Raw genomic sequence first — 20,698 nt, 5'->3', positions numbered from 1 at the left:
ATGGTCATGTTTATTATGAGCCTTTCCACCGGTGATGAATAAAACTTTAATGAAGCTTCTGTACCACAGCTGCGGTGTGATCTAGGCAGCAAGGACAAGAGCAGCGGGCTTTAGAAGAGGTTAGTTGATCGTAGTCACCAGACATGCTCCAGATGATTGCACAGTGATATGCATGCTGTGACACAACTTTAGCATGACAGATATGAGGGGAAGAGGAAGAGAGAGGGAACAATAAAACCAGCAGAGTGAAAAATTAAAGAGAGAAGGAAATAAAGGGTGAAGGGAAAATTGACAAAAAGAGGGAAGTAAGGAGATGGAGTGTGTGTGGTGAACCTCAGTGCCCAGAAACACAAATGGCCAATGGTTTTCTTTATTAAATCCAGCTTTGCACCAAATGAGTGTTACACACATACCCGCAGCACACACACACACACACACACACACACACACACACACACACACACACACACACACACACACACACACACACACACACACACACACACACACACACATGCATCTACATGGATGCGTGCCACAGACTTCAAATTGTGCACCTACATATGATCCATTTATGCAAATAACTGCAAGATTATCAGGATTAAGCGAGTTAATGGCCTCACTGCAGAGAGATCAGAACATGTTGATCAAAAGAGCCGAGAACTTCAACCCTCACTTATTGCTGCATCGTGATTCAAACAGGTTCTCTTTTTGTACGAGTTTCCCTGTGACATTCATCGTGGGATGATAGGGCTGTTGTGAGAAAAGAGCAGAACACTTTCACACTGATATTTCCCATTGCATGGAAACATATGCAATCCCGTTCAAAGACCATGTCCACAGCAGTTTTACGCATTTTTGCACTGCATGAAAAAGGCTGCTTCTGTCAAAGCCAGCAGTTCACATCCCTGTGATCTAACTGCTTTCAGGAGCATGGGCCTGACACAAATCCCCCTGTGACGCTGCGGCATAATGAGTGTTGGTAATAGCTCTGTGTTATTGGAGGGGAAAATGTGTCCATTTTCATATCACTCTGTCACCTCAGTTAGCTAATCCCTGATATTCTGTGCATTTTATGTTGTCTGGTTCCAGATCCAACCCATCAATCACCTTTTTTTTCTTCCTTGGTGGTGTTTCTTTTATTCAGCCTTTGTTATAGCAGAGCCCTTACTATAAGACTGAACAGGAGACCTCGCTCTCTGTTCAGCGTTTCACTTCTTTTTGAGCTGCTTTTGGCTTGTTTTATCCTCTTACTCACAGCTGTTAAGCCTTAACTATCAATCAAGACAAGTCATTCAGGTTTGCCCTGTCATAATCTTACTCTGAGGCTGCTTTGACGGCTTTTATTTGGTTTTCGAATGTGAGAGAAAGATGGAAGGGCATACCAATGTTCATGTTGTGTTGTCGCAATTGTCAGTGAAGATTTTGGGAGCTTACTTTAAAAAAAAAAGAAGAGAATTCTGCAGTGGTCTAACGTTGCTTTCTGCCCCCCCCAAAAGGAGAAATCTCTGCCTGCATACTTGTCTGCTTCACGGATTGACATCAGGGCAGGAAGAAAGCAGGAGGGAAAGAAGGGGGAAAAAAACAGGGGCTCTTTCATCCATACTTTCTGACATTAAAAACACGTTGTGTCAGAGAACCGATAAATAAATGGAAGGAACTTGAGATGGAGCTTGTCATTGGAAACTTCAATGAGCTACAGGCGGCCCTCACTCTGTTCCTGGCAGATTGTGATGATGTTTTAAGTCAGTCCAGACTCGGGCCTTCCACTTTTCTTTTGTCTTCCTTAAGCTCTCTCCTCTTTTTCGTTCAATTACTTCACTTCACAGTAAACGGGAGACGCCAGTGGAGCTGGTCCTGAAAAGTGGACATCATATTGCAGGAATAACTAAGTGTTTAATGGTTTGAGAAATATAAAGTACCTGAGCTTTACAGTGCAACCTTCAGCATAAACTGTGTGGTCTTGCACACGTTAGCCAAGCTTGAGTAGAGCAGATCTTTTGTAGATTTGAGTCTCTTTTTCCCTACTCACTTCCTGAAGAGTAAACTGAGAGATATGATATGAAATAGTTAAGTAGTTAATGATGTGTCACCACGGCTAAGACTTGTAGGCATGTCCATTGTGTCGTCAATAAATAATGTGTTCAGCAGACCGAAGGAGACAAGTCAAGATGTGCAGAGAACTCTAATAAATCTGGTCATCAGGAAAAGCATCGGGAGCTTCACTGAAATATTGAATCCATTAAAGAGAGACAGATTCAATAAAAGTCTTTTCCTGAGCTCAACAATGGTGTTAAGAATAAAATCATATGGGGTTTAGTGGAAATAGCTGATTTAAAATGTAAACAAGATGTTTAAAAACTTTATGTACACACAAACAACAAATAAGTCAAATGCAGTGTAGATGGGCTTTAAGGCAGCCACAGCGTAGTTCTTTGAATGTTAATGAGCCCTGAATCAATGACAGGCCCAAATAAATCTGTTTATATTTATGTCATCTGGTAGTGTCTGCAGGGCTGGCTCCCTGCTGCGAGCCAACCATCCCATCTGAGGGCAGTGACGAGTGCCGACTGAGCACATAAGTCCACGTCACAAGGCCATAAATTTCCCCTGTGACTCTCATTGAAGTGCTCCAGCAGCACCAAAACCCCAGTCACGTCTTGGCTACCACCACACACAGACACAGACAATCTCTTCAAAGCTGGGACATAAATATTGATCTCAGTAGATTATTGGTGAACAAGAATTCTCTGCTTGGTTTCTCTTTAATTCTCTGCCTAAAGGGAAGAGGCGACAGTGGGAGAAACCCTGTGAAAAAGAACACAAGTTACCCAATAACAAGGCTCTTAAAAGAGAGGAAAGTAATCTAGAGTTACATTTCAGTGGCTGTGGTGCTGATGTGGCGTCATTAGCTGGTGTCTGTAGTTTTGAGCATCTCAGTTGTGTTTAAACCAAGCTGGTAATCCATGTGGCCGCTACTTCAAAGCCAGAATGCCACTGTTTTGTACGCCAACTGAACCGCTCACAACCCTGTAGAGGAGGGACATTTGAGACTGAGAGGATACATGGAAGAAGCACCTTAAGAGATGATGAAATATGTTTTACAGATTACCAAGTTAGTGTTGCACACTCCATGTTTGGTGGCCGATCTGTTTTCAGCGAGAAGCGATGTAGAGCGTTCTCATTTTTCTGTCATTCTTGATGACCTGTCTACCTTTTTCTTGTACTCTGTCATCTGTCTTACTTCTTCTATAACTTTTTCACTCAACAATTTTTTTCACATACACATGCACACACAAACACTTTCATGCTCTTCCAAACCCCACTGCCTAGGTCCATTAGTGTTGGCCAAATTGCTTCCTCATGAAGACTTCTTAATTGTGGTAATTCGGTGGCGGAGAGAACCGAGGTTTTAATGTGCAGAGAACATGTGTCACAGTTTCAGGCAGAAGGAAAGGCAGGCAGCACCTGGAGAGAATGGTAATCATGGAAATTAGACCCCCAGACTCTGCTACCACTAGCACTTACACCCCATCAGTGTCTTTATACCGCAAGCCTTACAGGGAAAGTGCACCCCTTGCAATCCTCACCGCTCCAAACTCTTCCCAGTGTGCTGGGAGAAGCCGGGCTGAGCTACCCACAGAGAGAGGAGCAGCTCTGTGTGGGCACGTAGACACTTGTTTGCTTTCCTCTTACTCTGGCTGCAAAAGGCATGTCGGCTTACTCCGAAGTCATTATGACAACTTTCTAAAATGTATTATTTTCCAACTAGGGTAGGAAAATAATAGTCGGAGAAAAAAATGTATATATTGTTTTGGTATGGGACAATTTTATTGATATATTTTAATTCATGGCAACAACATAACATCAAATCCGCATCTAGAAAAACAGCCAATGTGAGCCCAAACCAGCGCAGATAAAACCTGCACTATTGGCGCCAAGCTGGGATGGACTTCTTTGGCTCAAGCTCAGAATGTTTACTTAGAAGCTCTGAATCTTTCAGCTTATTGATAAAGTATGATTCCACGTCAGTCTCTCTGACTGAACCGTTTTTTTACATAAGGATATATTAATATATGGGAATAATGACTGAAGTAGTGGCAAGTGGTGTTCATGTGTGTGTATTCAGTTTCATTCATCGCCTTACCTCAGTGAGCAACTGTGAAAGCTAGATAAGTAGCTTATGGTCTGAAGTAATGAACAAATAGCTTTTTTTAAGGAAAGACCTCAAAACATGGGCCACCTTCCATAAAAAGTGGGCTGTGGCTTTTGGATCCAGTGAACCAGAGCATTTGTTGCATGTTCGTGAACATGATTATGGCAGGTATTTGACGAAGTGACCATAAGTAGCTTGCACACTACAATAAATAGTTAATAATGTAATTGTAGTAAATGCAAGAAACACATCGTGTCAGTGTGATTTTACTGTTAGTGATGGGGCTCCCTGCAGTTTTTTGCTCCCTGTAAAACCTTCACTCTTCTCTGTTCTGACTGCAGGACACACCCACACTGGCTCACCTAGTCTGTGTACCTGTCGCACTCTCTCCGTGTGTGATGCCAGCAGATCTCCTACTCCTACTTATTGTTTGTACTTCAGCTCCTTATAGTACCCCTTTTCGACCAACGTGAACCTGGTTGTAGTTACGGGCTGGTGCTCACGCTGGTTCGGAGCTGGTTGAACTTGCAACCAACTTGGCACCCGTTTGTTTTTCCACCCGCTCGAGCCCGTGGAAGAGCCATGTCACGATGTCACTTCTACGTAACTGCTTTTCCCAGCAGCGCTAGCGCAAACTTTCCCTCACAATAACAACAATGACGGACAACGTAGCATGCTTGCTGGTGTTGAAACACAAAAAAATGGTTCTCAAATGAGCACCGGCTCAGTACCGGCTCTGAAACTGCCTTGGTGGAAAAGGGGTATAGGAGAGACAGTGTTTGCATCATCACTTAGCTCACTGCTCAAAGTCGACCCAGCTCGTCTTTGGACTTGGACTGTTGTCAGCCCCATCACTGCTGAGGGTCAAATATCAGCTTTTTTTATAGCTTTTATAATATTTGGCTGAGGTATATATCCTCTTTTCAGCTGATCAGCATCATGTAACAATTACCTGAAAAGCAGTAAAACCCTTAAATCATCACTACAATAACACTGGAGGTGCAATAACATCAACTTCAACCTCAGTTTGTTAGCTGTTTAGCAGAAGTCTACCAATGCTGTACCTTTATGTATCTTTTGTGCATCCGTCTAAGAGCCAGGCGCTCCTAAAAGCAGACATGGGATTCTTTTTCCTTTTCCTTTCTTACTACATGTCAGGGTCCTGATTCCCACACTACAGCATTAGAGAGGAGTAGAATTGATTCATAGTATTCTGTGAATGAAGACGACTACAAACTGTGCCTGTTTGTTACGAAACTTTGATCAGCCTTGCCAATAACGTTTCCCAGAGCAGTCCTCAAAGCAGTGAGAGCAGGACATGTTGGAATGTGTAAGACATGACTTGAAAGTCTGCAGATGTCCGGCACACACACAGACACACACACACAAACACAGACACACAGACTTAAACACACACATATCTGCATACCACATATATTTTTAGAAATGTGCACGCAAACTATTAAGGTATATTAGTTCAAAAATATTTGAGTGCATGACTGAGTTTTTGTTTACTGTCTGTCAGTTTCTCCCTCCTCTCTTATCGGACACACTCACACTTATGATGATGATGATGACAAATCCATCTGCCCATGTTACCCTCAGAGTGTTTGATCCTGTGTGGTGGCCTGTCGCCCATAGCTGTGTGTTTATACATTTCTTGCACCTGCTATCACTTGAAGAGAGGCAGCACCCCACGCCCTCAGTTGCTCGGTCACACGCGGAAAGACTGAGCACAAACTGATGTAGCTTTATACTAAACCAAACTGAATCATACAGTTAAGCTGACAAACTAACAGTCCTTGTGTGTTTCCTCTTCCTGTGTACACAACTTTTTTATTGTCTGAACAGCTGGACAAAGCATTGTCCTCAGCCTCCCTGGAAACAGCCACCACCCCAGCAGGTGCACCGTGCCCTTTGGGTCATCTACGTGGGAAAAGAGGGATGTGAAACAGCGATAGCTCAAAGGGAATGAGCCACGTAATGTTGCAGGGTGGCTGCTGTTATAACATCTTTCCATTCCATAACAAATGGATTCAAGAGAATAGCCAGTCTATGTAGAGTCCTACTCGTCACTATGCAATCATTTCCCCTCTTCTTTCCTTTTTTTATTTTATTCTTTAAAAAAGGCAAAGTAACTCCTGGATGTGGATATCCATTCTCTGCACTTAGTAGACAGGTCATGTGTTTTGAGGTTTTCTGACACACCTCATAATATAATCTGAATCCTTTTATGACAACTATATCTTCATCGATCCTTTTCTTTTTTGCAGAGCCTATATCATTCTCTGCAGTATCTTTCCTTGTACTGGATCAAATACCAGAATGTCTGTGTGTTCATAAAGTTACTGCCATAACAGTAGTCTTATTTACTTTAACACCATTTAACTTCCCAATCCGTTATAATAGTTAAACAATAAATGCTTGAAATGCTCCTGACTTAACAAATGTTACTATTGTACTGTAATGGCTGGAGATTTATAATTATTATAGGTGGGACAAAAGACATCACGCTTGCCTGCTGCACTTTAACAGAATATATTGCACTTTTTTTATACAACGTTTGTCACTTTAATGATTGGACTGGCTCAATTTTTAATGGATGAGTGTGTACGAGTGTTTTCTTTTAACAAACTTTTTTTATAATACAAATTTGTATTACTGTATTTCACTTTGATCTCCTGGAAGCGCTGTTTCGTTTTGTTTTCATACTGGTATGAACAGAATGACAATAAAGTTTGATTTAATTTAATTTAATTTAAAGTTTTTAATTTGCTTGAGATAAGACCTGCTGATAATTTTAACACTGGTACCATATGCTTACATTATTCACAAAAATAGCATTGCACTATCATTTATTTCAGTTATTGATTATTTTTGCATGCACACCTTTTATGCTAGTATTTAGACGTTATGTTACGCATGTTACATCTAGAGATAGAGCGATTAATCGGTTGCCAATGGCCGACTCTTGCGTTCACAAGATAAAGAAATAAACAACTAATGTCTGCAGACTCTGCAGGCAGTCTTTTTTGAAAATTTGCAGCATAACCTAATATATTTTCTGTTTCATTAACTAATTGAAATTGTATCTTTGTATTAGATTAAATGTGCACAGAGTAATGGATGTCATTGTTATTAAATTGTTATTTTATCAAACACTTATAAATGTAATGTAATATCAGCATTATATATCATTGGTAACTGTTCACAGCACCTGGTTTTCCTGAACCTTGCTTGAGATAGGGAACGACCGAGGTCAAGAACAATTAAAGGCTAATCAAGTGTTTAACGAAGCAACAGCAGCCGTTTCTCAACCTGCCGCCCTGCACTTCATTTTCACTTTTTCTTTTTTATAAGGTGTGAAGTCTCCGGCCCCGTCACCGACTCTTGAGGGCTCTGTCCAAAACCTGGAGCTGAAGTTTTGCAGCAGTGCAACAGTGAAATGTGCCTCAGGAACCGTGGGAGCTGTAAAAGTGTGTGCCAGGACCCCAGGTGTGTGCAGCTGTGCCCTGTAAAAACTTTATTGGCTGTGTAGGAACGAGAGAATGAGACTCTTCTTTTGCTTTCTTCAACTTATACTTTCACACACTCAACTCTTTCTCTTTCCCTTCTCTCTCACTGGTCACTTTTTTATCTCATTTTATTTCATATGATTGAATCACTGTTATATTCTGAGGCTCTGTCATCAGGCTCAGGCCATGTCTTTGTAGGCAAGCATGTATTTAGAGCTAGTGTCAGAATACAGAGATCACAAGGTCAAAATGTTCACATAATTGAGACAGGTTATACGATTGGTTTCAACTGTCAATTATCAAAAGACTGTGACACACAGAAAAGTGAATGCTATCATTTTCTTTGTTTCAAATAATGAGTAACATCTGAATAATGGTAAACTTTCCTGGAGATGATATTATAATTATTATAGTTATTATTATTATCATAATAGTTTATTTTATTGTTATTGTTAAAGTAACAATACAAAATGTACAAATATTAATGATAATAATGATACTAATAATAATTATAATAATGTGGTAATAGTTTACGACTAATACTACTACCACCACTACTACTACTACTACTACCACCACTACTACTACTACTACTACCACCACTACTACTACTACTACTACCACTGCCACTACTACTACTACTACTACTGCTACTACTACTACCACCACTACTACTACTACTACTACTACTACTAATAATAATAATAATAATAATGATTATAAAAGTAATTTAATAATATAGTAATATCTGGTAATTTCATGAAAAATGAAAAAATAATTAAGTAAATTAAAATCTTTTATAAATAAATTGATACCTTTGATCTAATTTCATCTCAGGTGGGTCTCCAGAGGGTAGTTACTGTGTTACTGGATTTCAGTTTTCATGCCCATGTTGTTCAGTTTAACATTTTCTGAAGGATTTTGATATTATGGCATTTCCCAATGATGTTGCTTTAAAGTTGCAGATTGAAACCTTGAGTTATTGTTAGACAGTTAGAGCAGTTGTGACAGTTAATTTATTTAATGCCGTACGTCAGCAAGTTGAAGTATCAAATATTCTAAAATAAGTTATCAACTAACATGATAAATAATGTAATTCAAAAGTCAAAGTTAATCTTATATACTACTAACCGATCTTTCACTCTTATCAGCAGGTTCAGGACAGGGAGTGAAGGAGAAGCTTGTTCCTCTGATTCAGGGCCCGTCTGACACCAAAGAACTCCACATGAGCCGCTGGCTGAATGAGATCCGCAAGCCTGAATCTCTGCTGGCCCCTGACCTGCTGGCATTCTCTGTTCAGATCCCTCAGTCTGGAGATGATTGCAGAAACTCAGGTAGCACCTGTTGAAATGTTTTAAGTCATGCCTTCCTCTCCTCTCCTCTCCTCTCCTCTCCTCTCCTCTCCTCTCCTCTCCTCTCCTCTCCTCTCCTCTCCTCTCCTCTCCTCTCCTGACACAGGAATGACCGTGTAAAAAAATACATTCCCAGCATTTGTTGTCAGCGCTGTCTTAAGACTGAAAACCTTACCACACCAACCAAGCCCTGAATCCCATCAGGCTCTTGGGTCTTAAATATGTCAGCATTGTGATGGAGATAGAGCCGGCCTCATGCGGTTTCAAAAGGAGAAGATCGTCTTTGGCTGTAGTGAAGCAAAAAGACAAGTATTGTTTTCAAGTATTGTTGAGACAATGAACTGGGAGGTTATTCGATTACATAGCTCTTTGAATGTCATGAAGTCAATTACCCTCCCATAACCAGTGCGGGGAGGGCCAAGATACCACTATAAGCCAACATTATAAAACAGGGAAAGCTTAAGTTTCACAGGCTTCTGAGGTTTGATAAACGTGAGTGACATGAAAAAGATTTTAAAAGAAACATTGTATTTCTGACACAGGGTCGTTTCACCTTTTATAGCAGCACAGATGTTCGATACCTTAAGGAACTGTGGTACGTTTTATTCAGTGCACAGCCTCAGACTGTGACTGAGCGTCTAATTTTAGTAAAAACAGTGGCTCATAAAGACAGAACATTCTTTTAATTACCAAAATCTTATCTGGATTCAAACCAGTAAAGCAAAAGGAGGCAAAAGAAAGAGAGAAGAGTCTTAAAAGACAACGTTAGAGAGTGGTGGGTCACAGAGTGGTTCTCGATTTGAATATATCAAGCAGATGTGGAGGAGTTGGAGTGTGCACGGCTTCTCCTCTTTAGGTTGGTTTATATCACCGCTTCTAATGAGATTAGAATTTTAAAAAAATTATATATCATTATCATATCAACAATTTGAAGATGTGTGCATTAAAAATGGAAATTTAATCTGAATAAAATGGAAGGTGTATTCCTTTTCTTCTAGATTTAACAACGATGAAAACACTAATTCTGAAATTTGTTGGCAGACGTTTTTTGCTCGTTTATTGCCTCAGTCTTTAGAGAAAACTTTGAAGCAACATGGCAGCACGAAACTGTTCAGAAATTAAACAAGGGTCCTATTGGTCATTTTAAAATACTGTCACATTGTTAATCGGCTTGACGGTGAAAACGAGAACGATGATCGCTCAAAAAAACTCTCAGCTTCTCACCTTTTCCTCCACATTGCCTCCAATTTTAACAATGCTCTATTTTCACGCTGTGTCATTAGAAGCTTTGTCGCGCTGCTATGATGTCACTCTACCAAGGGTACAATCAGCACCAGACTACATGCAAACAGATAACACAAATTTCAGAAAGTTTTTAATCCAATAATCAAAAAAGTGGTCATGTAAACCTTAAAGCTCTTTTCTTGACAGTGCACTAACAAGTGATTAATTCACCTGAAGACCTTCCACATGCCTCTGCTGCTTCATTTGTTGGGTTAGGGTGTTTGATAATAAAAACTTGAACTTTATTTATTTCACTTTATACCGCTGCCAGCTCAACTTACGTCATTAAGTATCCCAGAATGTTTTGTTCGGGGAAGCAGATGGCTGCATTACACAATGCATTTGAGCAAATTTTCAGCCACGCTGCACTGAGCTTCGTGCGTCTGAGACATTGCTGTTTCAGTCTTGCATACTTATTTGTCATTCTTATTGCCATTTTTCTTTTTCTATCTCTTTCTATCTTTAATAAATGTCTTCTTCCTCCTGCTGTTCTTTCTACCTACATGTTTCTTTGTTTCTTAAAGGTCTAAGACCAATCAGTTTCCTTTTGGGTAGTGTCCGGTAACCAGGACAAACCCCATATAAAGGCTATTTCAGCATTACCCCACCTCCCCCAATACACACACACATTCACACACACACATGCACCTGCAGGAAATATATATTTTTTCTGTAGTAAAAATGTCAATCCAGTTAATACTGAAGACAAGACAGCAGCACGGCTTGACAGTTAAATTTTCACCAGACTAGGAAATTCCTTTTTCTGTGAGTGAGTTTGTGTTCTGTCAAACGTTCTGCTGAGGGGAGAAAAGTCCAGCCTTTCCTTTTTTTGGGGGGTATCCACTTGTAGGTCTGTATTTTGTAAACGATGGCCAGGTTTACATCAAAGCTTTTTGTCAGCCACATGTGCCATGTCCTCGCTGTCACCCAGCTGGTGGCTGTGAGCCTGTTAGAGCAGTGTTAATGGAATGATGGATGCAATGCCTCATTCAGTCGGAGATGAAAGGTGGAGCAGCACCACTTCAACCGAGCTGCACCCTTTGCTCCCAGAGGACCATCTCAGAAGCTCATTTTTTTTGTGATCTTGACGTTCCTGAATTGTCGGACCGCTTGGCCTTGGCATCAAACACATTTTATTTGTCCCGTGAGGCTCTGTTGATTCCATTTAGCAAATTCTTAAAGAATGGTCATTACATCGAGCTCAGGACCTGGCTGGAGGAGTAAGAGAAAAGCTAACTTCTTACACCCATGGACATACTGAAAACATTAAGATGTAATGAGCCACAGTCATCTTTTATATTCCATTTTATATGTAATTACTTGCTTCTGGTTTTTGTGGGGATGCAAAGCGCAGCACTGCAGGATCTGTGTGCCCGGTAAGAAAACTAAAACAAGGAGAGCTTCTTAACTTTTCACATCAACATGGGCCGTATAGTGTTGGCTGCAGTTGAGTATAAGAGACCTTTTGCTCTGTCCTTACGTAACAGTTTGTTGAATAACGAAATGCATTATCTGACAGATTGATGGCAGCTTTGATCTTCTTTTGGTACTCATATATTCTTCTACTTTTCATTCAACATATTCTTATCTGTTCTCGCGCTCTCCTGGGAAGTTAATTCACCAAGTTCTTCTTGGTATGGCCGGTGACATCTGTTTTCTGTCTAATTGTTTACCAGTGAATTAAAAAGAAATTCCACTTCACTTGGAACTGGCTAGGGGTGGTGGTTAGAGGGAGTACCCATGCTTGTAGAACTTCTGCAGATCCAGACTTATGTGTTTTCATTTAACAGAGTTGAGGTTGGAACATTCTAATAAATTAAACACAATTAAAGGCATGGGTTTTAACGCAGAAGAACTAAGCAGCTCCGCTTTGAAATATCCTCTTTTATAGATCCAAAGCTGTATAAGAATTTCATATCTTGCCATCAAGCCTTTGCATTACAACATGACAGTCCCAGATGATTTTTATTTCTAATTGAGCAGTTGTACCATATGGACCCAACAACAATAAGACTTTTGGCAGTCACAGAGTCCCACGTTTGCCAAGTATTCTCCCCTTATTCTCTTTCATTTTCTTTTCTTTTACAAGAACCAAACGTGATTTATGTTTATGGTGTTATGACACAATGAATAGTGAGAAATCAAGGCTTTTATCAAAGAACAAAAAGCAAATGTAAGAAAGAACTACGGTTGGAGAACAATAGAACAAAGTCAGGCAGGTATAGAAAGAGTCAGACGTGTGGATCTCAGGGGGTGAGGTAGTTGTTTTTGAGTCGGATCAGGCAGCACTCCAGGTTGGCAGCCAGGGACATGTCACTTTTTAACTCCAACACACCAAGACTGAATCCCGTATTTCTTCCCTGGTATCAGATCTATGAATCATTGTAAATGAAATCAATGTAGAGTGGTTTGTTAAGAATCACAAGAACCAGATATGTCTTGGATTTGTCAGCTTTTGGTGCTCCTCTGAATATAGATTATTAGTCCTTATCAAGAGACAGCTTGATTAACTTAATCCCCAGGCAGTGTTTGGCTGGCTGGCTCCCCTTGGCTTTGTCTTCTGCCTGTCACTGCTTATAGATTGGAACCACTAAGGGGGCCTTGGACGGGGCTGAGGAAGAGAAGGCCAGAGGGTGTTTGAGGAGCTGGGGTTTATACTGAACTTCAGGGCTAGTGGCAGCCTTTAAGTGGTCCCCCCCAACCCTCCACCACTCTGACTTGCACCAGAGGAGGAGGGGCAAAGGGGTCGGGTAGGCTTTATGATCATAGAGACGACAAAAAAAGAGTAAGAGAGTGAGGAATAGCATGTGTTCTCCCCAGGCACGCCAGCAGCTGCGAGACAATGATTTATGCTTTTCTCAGAACTCTGGGATCTCAAAATGTTACATTTAATCAAGCACACTGAGAGCAGAGCAAATGCTAAAGATGTTCCCTATAAAGCCCACCAGTTTTGATCTCTTTACCATACCATGTGAGCTGGGAATAGGGGAACAAAGTGATCTTTAATCTTAATTTAAACATATTGGAGTGGATTATGAAAGCTACATTGAATTAAACCCTGAAGAATTCCCCAGACGCACTAATACTAAACATATTTAGGTCCTCGAGAGACTTTAGAGTAGTTTCTCTCTCGATCTCGAGTTTTTCTTTTAGACTGAAGGGAGAAAGGCAGCTTTTCTGACTTCACACTGAATTAAATTAACTCTTTAACAATGATACTGTTATTTATTTAAATATAAAGTCATATAGAGACTGTATCTGTATTTAACATAAATCTTTACCCATTAGTCAGAAACCGTTTGGATCTGTGGTCCTTTGTACTGCAAGACTGACGACCCAAAAACTAATGGGAGCAGGTGGGAATGAAACACCCCTTGACTTTGATCTGACCAGTCCCAATGCATGCACCACACTCACACTCACTGAGCACTGCTGCATATACACAGACATGCATGCACATAAAAGCCACACATGCTTGTTCCCTCAAACTTTGCCTTTGAGTGGGCTGCCCTGACGCTGCAGATGGGGTGTGATATTTGGGTCTCCCTGCCACCTCCGTCACAATCTTTCATCGTCCTGTTGTACCTTCATACATCCATCTATCATGCACTTTTCCCCTCTGATGCATGTGTTCCTAAACTCAATTGAGTGTTAAATCAACAGTGTGGCTTTTTCTGAGGCAGCAGCTTGAACTTTACCGACTCAGAGTTGACACAATGATACATCAAGGACATTTCATTTAAAAAATAGATAAAGGTGTTGATTTGTTTATTTGTTTAAGCCATCTTTAACTTCCTCGACAATCTGTTAAATCTTTAAGGCAGCCGCTCTCATCATGCTTTGTCAGTCAGAGTTTGTGAAGCAGAGCAGGTAATGTGGAGATTAGACGCAAGGGATCACACTCAGACCTGGCTATTGAGGTCAATCATGGCCCATTACTGGGGCTGTTCATCTGTGAAGTGTTGGGCTACTTAGGCCACTCTCACAGTGCTTAAAGCTTGGCTGGAGTGTTAGGCTGAGGGGCAGGAGTCAGAGATTGGGTTCAAGGGGATAAAGACTGAGGCTGGAGATGATGTGGGCTTGGAGTGTGGCTGAGCATAAAGCTGCCGTTCAAGCTAGCCTCCCCTCTTACCTGATATCACAGCTACCATACAGCCTTTTGGCTTTGTTCAGTTTATATCCCGTCTGAGAAGTGTTCAGTTTTTTATATCTCTAATAATCCCTGCAGTACAGAAAGTGAATCAACCAAACTGTAAGTATGATGTATAGCAACATTACACAAGCAACTCCAGAACAAGTCATGTGCACATTTGTTATGAAAAATAAGTAAAGGATATTTACAGGTGAGGGTGACAAGAAAAAGGTTGCTTAGGACGACTCCTTTGAGGACAAAGCTAAAGCCTGGTTTATACTTCTGCATCGACCCTACGCCGTAGTGGCTGACGCGATTGTGAGCACTACATACATGTGCATCGATGTGTCTGCGTCAATATGTTTAAATTATAAAATAAAAAAAATCAGTGAAAAAGTTTTTATTAAACCTCCCAGAAAAAATAAACAAATAAATAAATATTTGCCAGGTGTTTAGGAGTTGTGATTTTAGGTAAGTTGCAACAGGTAAGCTAGGTCCACGCCCTCAAAAGTGGGTTTTGAATCTAGTCTGGTCTCCAAAGGATGTTTTGTCCCAGTAAAATCCACGGAGGAGTGCCATTATATTAAATATTTGCTCCCATGATGTCAAAGACTCAATAAAGTTACAGTTGCAGCAGCCCCTACCGCTGCTCCGGTGAAAGCAGGGTTGCCAGGTCGTTCTGCAATACACAGCAAAAACTCTTGTGGTCTCTATGATAATCGGGTCGATTTCAGTCCTGCTGCTTGCTTTTTCCCAGTGATTCAGTGCGTATTATGTAAATTTAGACCTGATACATGTTGCCATTGATCATACAGCAAGAATAGAGAGAAGACGTCGCAGGAGATGAAATGTACGGCCGATGTACAGTGATTCTGGAAGTGTTGTAAATGCAGGAAATACGATGCCGCCCAGTGGACCAATCCCAAGGCTTGCGGTCCATGTTGTTTCAAAACGAACTGCATTTTGGAGGAGGTGCACGTCAGGCTACATGTGTAGGCTCCTGCATTGGCAAAGAGCTACGCAGACCTACTAGAAAGGCAACAGCGTCGACTTGACGCAGAAGTATATACAAGGTTTAAAGCCTAGTTTATAAAAACTAAGCAGAAATCATAGCAGGACCAGAAACAGGTGACATGATTTAGCCTGGTTTATGCTTCTGCATCAAATCTACGCTGTAGTCTACTCCATATGTGCACATAGCCCTTTTCCAACTCAGAATCCTGACGTGCACCTCAACCAAATGTAACTAGGCGTTGAAGCGCTGGGTGGCATTGTATTTTCAGCATTTGCAGCCCTTCAGGAGTTGCCTTACAATGGCCGTACATTTCATCTCCTCCGACGCCTCCATTCTATTCTTCTGTGTAATAATTGTTGTATGATCAACAGCAACATGCTTATTCACCTGCTTGAAATAAAAGCAAATGAAGAAGCAAACAGAAAACATAGCAGGACTGGAAACAGGCGACTTGATTATCATAGAGACCACAGAGTGGCAAGACACATCGTCGCACAATTATGTACTGCTCACAATCGCGCCAGCCACTTCATCGTAGGGTCACCGCAGAAGTATTAACCAGGCTTAAAGGTGCAGAAACCTCGGACTAACTCCAGCTTAGAGGACCAAAGTGGGCAAATACTGGCTTTTCTGGTGTTGGCTGTCCCTGTGAGGAATCATGGTATTATGTTCAAGAGTCAGATAGACATGAAGATTTGTCCTTTGAGTGTTAGGAAAGGTCATTCTGGGTGACCGCTGTTTTACTTCTAAAAGTTGTCGTTAGAAAGAGAGAAGTAATCAGATGCTTCAGCCCTGAGAAAGTGGGAATGAATTTAGCTCATCGCTTTCATTAAGATGATCTTATGACTGCTTTGAAAGGATATAAGAGGGCCTTCAATCACTTTGGTGTCAAATTAATTTTTTGCAATAATGTAATCATTTTTAACAGCATAAAAATGTTGGAAGTTTCCATCCTTTTAGTTTTATCATTCTGACTGTCGACTTAAAGCCTGCCTCCCTTTGTTTCTCTTGAAGCTGATTTGCAAAATGGTAAAAATATATAATTCTACACAAAGATGACCTTCGATATCTCATGCAGCAGACTAACTGTGCTTTAATTTCTTATTTCTTGTTAACTTTTAACGTTCCTTTCAAACTGAGACAGTGTCTGAATAAATTTTCCTTCTTATGGGCTTGGTGAAATACCATCTTGTGTTGCTCAGAAGCTGGATAATGGTGATCAAGCTTGTCAGCTACCTGGAGTAATCTAACACCCGGGGCACCTTGATTCATTTCCCACTGAGGTCCATTTTTAATGTTGTCAGTGAGACATAATACCCCCCCCTCTTACACTCCCATTGTTTTAAATTCCCATGTGACCCTCACATTATTGCAATGAGTAACTACAAATCAAGCTCCTGAAAGAGAGAGCCAGTTCCCCAAAGGTTTCCTCTAAGATTCTTCACTTCTTCTCTTAAAGAAGAGAAGAAGACATCTTTAAACAAAAGCTGTGTGCATGCTGCGATTAAGAGGCCGTGTTGACTGTTAGCTGAAGAAGATAATCCCAGGTTTACTGTGTTGCATTCAAGCTGTTTACCCTTTTTCAGTTGGAGGCTAAAAAGCAGGGTTGGAGGAGGTCAATTGTGTTAACCTTATCTAATTGAATGTTGTCACTGGATCAAGGGTCACACATTCCACAAAGTCGGATCAAACGTCACACAGCACAATCAAAACAATTGCCTCCCTGGATCACTTAATGAAGGGCTTGGGTTTTTTTCACACAAATTTGAGGGGATGATGTCAAGACCTCCTTCAAAGCCCCGGATTATCCTCATAAATCATGCAAATTTAAATTAGATGAGACAGATTCACTTGTATTAGCTACATTGAAAACTTTCAAGTTATCAAACAGTTCTGTTTTTTAGCTCACAAAACAATATTTAAAGTTTAATCAGTTTTTATTGGCTAAAAAAAACCATGTTTTTGGCAAGCTATTATAGCAACACAATTAATACATCGGGGCCTGGTTAAAATGAGGATAAAAAGATGAGGGGACACCGAGGTTAGGACTCAGCTTGAGCATTCACTCAACCAAAGATGCCAGAATTAACATTGATTTAAGGAAAACAAATGATAAACTGTTTTTTTTAACTCTATATCTTTTATGGTCTTCATAAGCTGCAGAGATGCGCAGATGCTACACGCCGTGGTTCAGCAGTTTCTCTGCCAGAGAGAATTCTAGACCCTAATCTCTTCCCATTTTTGCTAACCGAGACCAACAGTTGATCAGTGCCGGACCGCAAGCAACACTTCTACCTTTCATATCTCATTGCTGAAGCAACTGTTAGTATGACCAGCCACCACCTCCTCATGTTATTAGAGGCTGGTTACTGATACATGCTCTGTCGTTCCTAAAGTCACATACTTGCTAACCAAAGTTTAGACAGATGCTGATCTGGCCTTTTGAAGCAGTATTGAATCAAGCTGGCTGGAGTTCTGTGCCGGTAGCCAAACCAATATGTGTCCCACCGCTTGACTGCCTACCCGAAACACGCGGTGGGCGTGGGAAGGGGATGAAAGCCCATTAGCTTCTTCACAGCTCAGCTGCCGTGGCGCGCCTCCTCCCTCGAACCATGCCCTTTCCTCTTCTCCCATTCCCCCCACACGCCTCCACTCCCCTCCCGCTCTGTGCTCCACAGACATTTTCCCAGGCTGCCCCATTGCCCAAATCAGTCTGTTCTTATAGGGCAGAGCTTCACAGCAAAAAAACTGCAACAGCACTCGCTCTTTAAAAGAAAAAAAGAAAGGAAATATTAAAGTTATTGGGCTGAGTACAGTCCCACATTAAGCATTAGTGGTTAGGATGAAAAGAACACTGCAGGGGAAGAGCATTCAGAATGTGATTTAGGGTTGAGAAGAGTTACAAACTTAAATCCTCGTAAATTTCTTCTGATGCTGATGTGGTGATGATTACTGGAGCACTCTGCTAAGAGATAATTAATTAAGCTAACTAAGTTAATGGTGGTTTGAGGTTTGTTTTAAAAGTGTGGCGGGATGGCGGTGGCATTGAGGGAGATTTCTCACAATTCTTAGAGCATAAAAAAGGCAAAGCAGTGAACAGAATGAGCGTGCCGGGGTGGAGGGGGCTCAGTGAGGCTCAGTTAAGGATGGAATGTGACACAACCCACACTAGTGTAAAATTCTACCTTATAACTGGCTTATTCTTACTCACACACACAGAAACACTGTGCCGATGACAAGGCCTTTGGCTTTTTCAGGGTTTCCTTGTGTTCAGAAAGAGTCACAGCACGGTGAAGGATTCTCAATGTCCTCGTGTAAAACAGCAGAGAAAGACAAACACAAAAACTCTGAATACCAAAGAGTTCTGTTTGTTTCAAAGTACAGTGACAGACACACTGAGGAATAGATTCTTTAGCCTCTTACACATTGTGATTCTGCAGCAGATCCACCATCACTGCGCTTTTACATTTAAGTATTGCACCCTGAAACGCCTGGCCGGCTCTGACGCTACACATCGCAACCACCTTCCCTCCATCATGCCTCTGTTAATACCTGCGAGGGAGGAACAGAGGTGGAATGACTTTGCCCTACCATCACGCTTCCATGCGTTACACATTTCAGACGAGGAGTAACAGGCATGCATATCATGCCTTGAAATAGCATCATGTAGCGTCCATTTGAGTCCTCATCCCATCTTTACTTCTTTGTCCTCTAAATACAGAGCACTTTTCTTCAAGTTCAATAATTATTTATTGTCTTGTTTTCAAAAGCATCTCGGACCACACAGGGACATCTTTTAGAGATGACTGTATTCAGGTTTCATCAGCTCACCACCTCAGAATGATTGACTGCAGAGATCACACTGAATTAAAGCAGCAGTCTGAAAAATGTTGATCTTGAAACAACAGCAAGCAGTATTTCAAAGTCAATTCAAAGAGATCTAAAATCTGACATCATGAAAATAAAGTTAGCATATTTACTGTACAAGTATAAAATTGTAATTTACATTTTCTGTTCATGCTTTATTTAGACTTCAAAGGTTAAGGTGTAGTGCTTTGTAATCCACAATGGGAAAGACTTCTATTTACATTCGTTAAAACTCTCTACACATGTACACAGACTCATGTAGACTCTTTTTAGCTTTTTAATTTTTTTTGACATTTGTCATTTTTACCCAACTTTTACCTGCAGGGTTCAGGAAATCTATTGATACAGCGTTAAATACAAGACAATATCATCAACTTTAACGGGGTTTGAAGTGTCTGACATTATCATTTCTATTATGAAAGTTACATGGATGTTTTTTCAATAATATTATGAAACAAATGTGATTTATTAAGCCCCAAATTATTGCCAAACTAGCTTAATTTTTGCCGTGCACATGTCTCTGCAGACACACTTTAATATACTTTGTACCATGACACACATCTTTGAACCTTCTTTCTTGCACTCAGTTTTTAATGTCAGATTCTTTTGATGGGTGTATGAAAAGTGCTGTACATTTCAGTGATGCTTAGCTGTGGACATTAAAATAGTAACAGACGTCATATCAGGAATGAAAAAGGATGGCAAACAATATATAATCTGATATCTGTCATTCAGTTTGGGTATTTCACTCTGATTAGCATGATGTTTGGCTGTTAAGAAAAAAGCTTCTTCTGGAGAAACACAAAAAGATATGAAACTTTAATGACTGAGCACAGAGTGAAACACGAGTTGGAGGAAGTGTTTCATTCGGACTTGACTTCTGACGATGAGAGAGAAGAGAGGGCAGGTTGACATAAACTAGGCTGAGCTTCTTCCCCCTCTATTCTTATTGATCGGAGCTGACCTTTATCAAGTTAGTATCACTGTGACTCCATGCTTTCAACCCTTTCATAAACAAACAGAGACATTTATTGTTCTTCTGTTTTCTGCTGCAGACTCACACCTGCAAACTCTCTAAACAAACATAAGATCATCGCAGCAGCTCTGCGACCTTTAAGTGGTGTTATTGGTTAGTGATTTACTGAGTTCTCCTGCACTCTGAGTGGAGAACACAGACCAGGTCCAGGTCCTGCAGAGCTCTGCAACCCCCTCCTTCACCTTGGTGATTACACCTCTTCCTTCCCACTGTGGATTTTCTTTCATTCCTTGTTTTTTGACTATTTCCCCTCAAACATTAAATCCAGATTTCCTCTCGAGTTTCTCATCTTTTTCACCTTACTTGACCTCCATTTACTCTCCTGCCAGGTTGCACAGGAA

General features: G+C 40.8%; 1 protein-coding gene across 1 annotated transcript in view; it reads left to right on the top strand.

The window, feature by feature from the left end:
* Window positions 1–20,698, top strand: part of LOC117822768 (vacuolar protein sorting-associated protein 13B-like) — a 288,297-nt gene that overhangs the window by 59,309 nt on the left and 208,290 nt on the right. Inside the window, 2 exon segments of the mRNA XM_034697674.1 lie at window positions 7,517–7,651; window positions 8,826–9,005. Of these exon segments, the coding sequence (XP_034553565.1) occupies window positions 7,517–7,651; window positions 8,826–9,005 (315 nt within the window).

Source organism: Notolabrus celidotus, chromosome 12, assembly GCF_009762535.1.
Source record: "Notolabrus celidotus isolate fNotCel1 chromosome 12, fNotCel1.pri, whole genome shotgun sequence".
Taxonomy (NCBI): Eukaryota; Metazoa; Chordata; class Actinopteri; order Labriformes; family Labridae; genus Notolabrus; species Notolabrus celidotus.
This window is presented reverse-complemented; position numbering and strand designations above follow the sequence as displayed.